The 548-nt window shown below is 38.4% G+C and overlaps 1 protein-coding gene across 1 annotated transcript in view; it reads left to right on the forward strand.

Annotated features, from left to right (window-relative positions):
• Nucleotides 1–255: 255 nt before the first annotated feature.
• Nucleotides 256–548, forward strand: part of SARC_05229 (hypothetical protein) — a gene marked incomplete at both ends in the record, with an annotated part of 3,803 nt that continues 3,510 nt past the window's right edge. The window contains one exon of the mRNA XM_014300917.1: nt 256–324. Coding sequence (XP_014156392.1) covers nt 256–324 — 69 coding nt within the window. The remainder of the gene's footprint in view (nt 325–548) is intronic.

Below are 548 nucleotides of genomic sequence, written 5' to 3' on the forward strand. Positions count from 1 at the left end.
ATACAACTGCGTAGTAGTTATCTGTGGGCGTCAACAATCACGTTATGTTCTGATTTGGGGAATATGTGCATATTGTACACTCTGTAGATCACATTTTTGACTTCAATAAAAAATATCGATAGAAAACTATTGTCGCCCTCTTTGGCTATACCTGGCAATATATTTAGAACATTCAGTCGTACAGTTTCCTGCCATCGTTCGCAGCTGCCGCTTCCGACATAAAATTCTTTTTTGAATTACGAGCTGTTGGTAATCATGAGCGGCCTTACGAATCCGACTACTTATCATGAGGAAAGCAGACATCGACTATCGCCTATAAGCTCGGTAAGATCGTTGTTAGCTACTATAAGCTGGCTTACTTAATGCCACCAAGATATTATCAGTGCATAGCAGAACAAGGTTTCTCGTTGACTCAACAAATAAGTAGATATATACACACTTTAATGACTATCGAGCACACATACATAATTATGTGTGCGATGGTAAACNGATGCTTGTTTATATATACACGATAGTAGTTGACGACAGCCATTCTTAAAACTATACGA

Source organism: Sphaeroforma arctica (genome assembly GCF_001186125.1).
Source record: "Sphaeroforma arctica JP610 unplaced genomic scaffold supercont1.326, whole genome shotgun sequence".
In the NCBI taxonomy this organism is placed as follows: Eukaryota; class Ichthyosporea; order Ichthyophonida; genus Sphaeroforma; species Sphaeroforma arctica.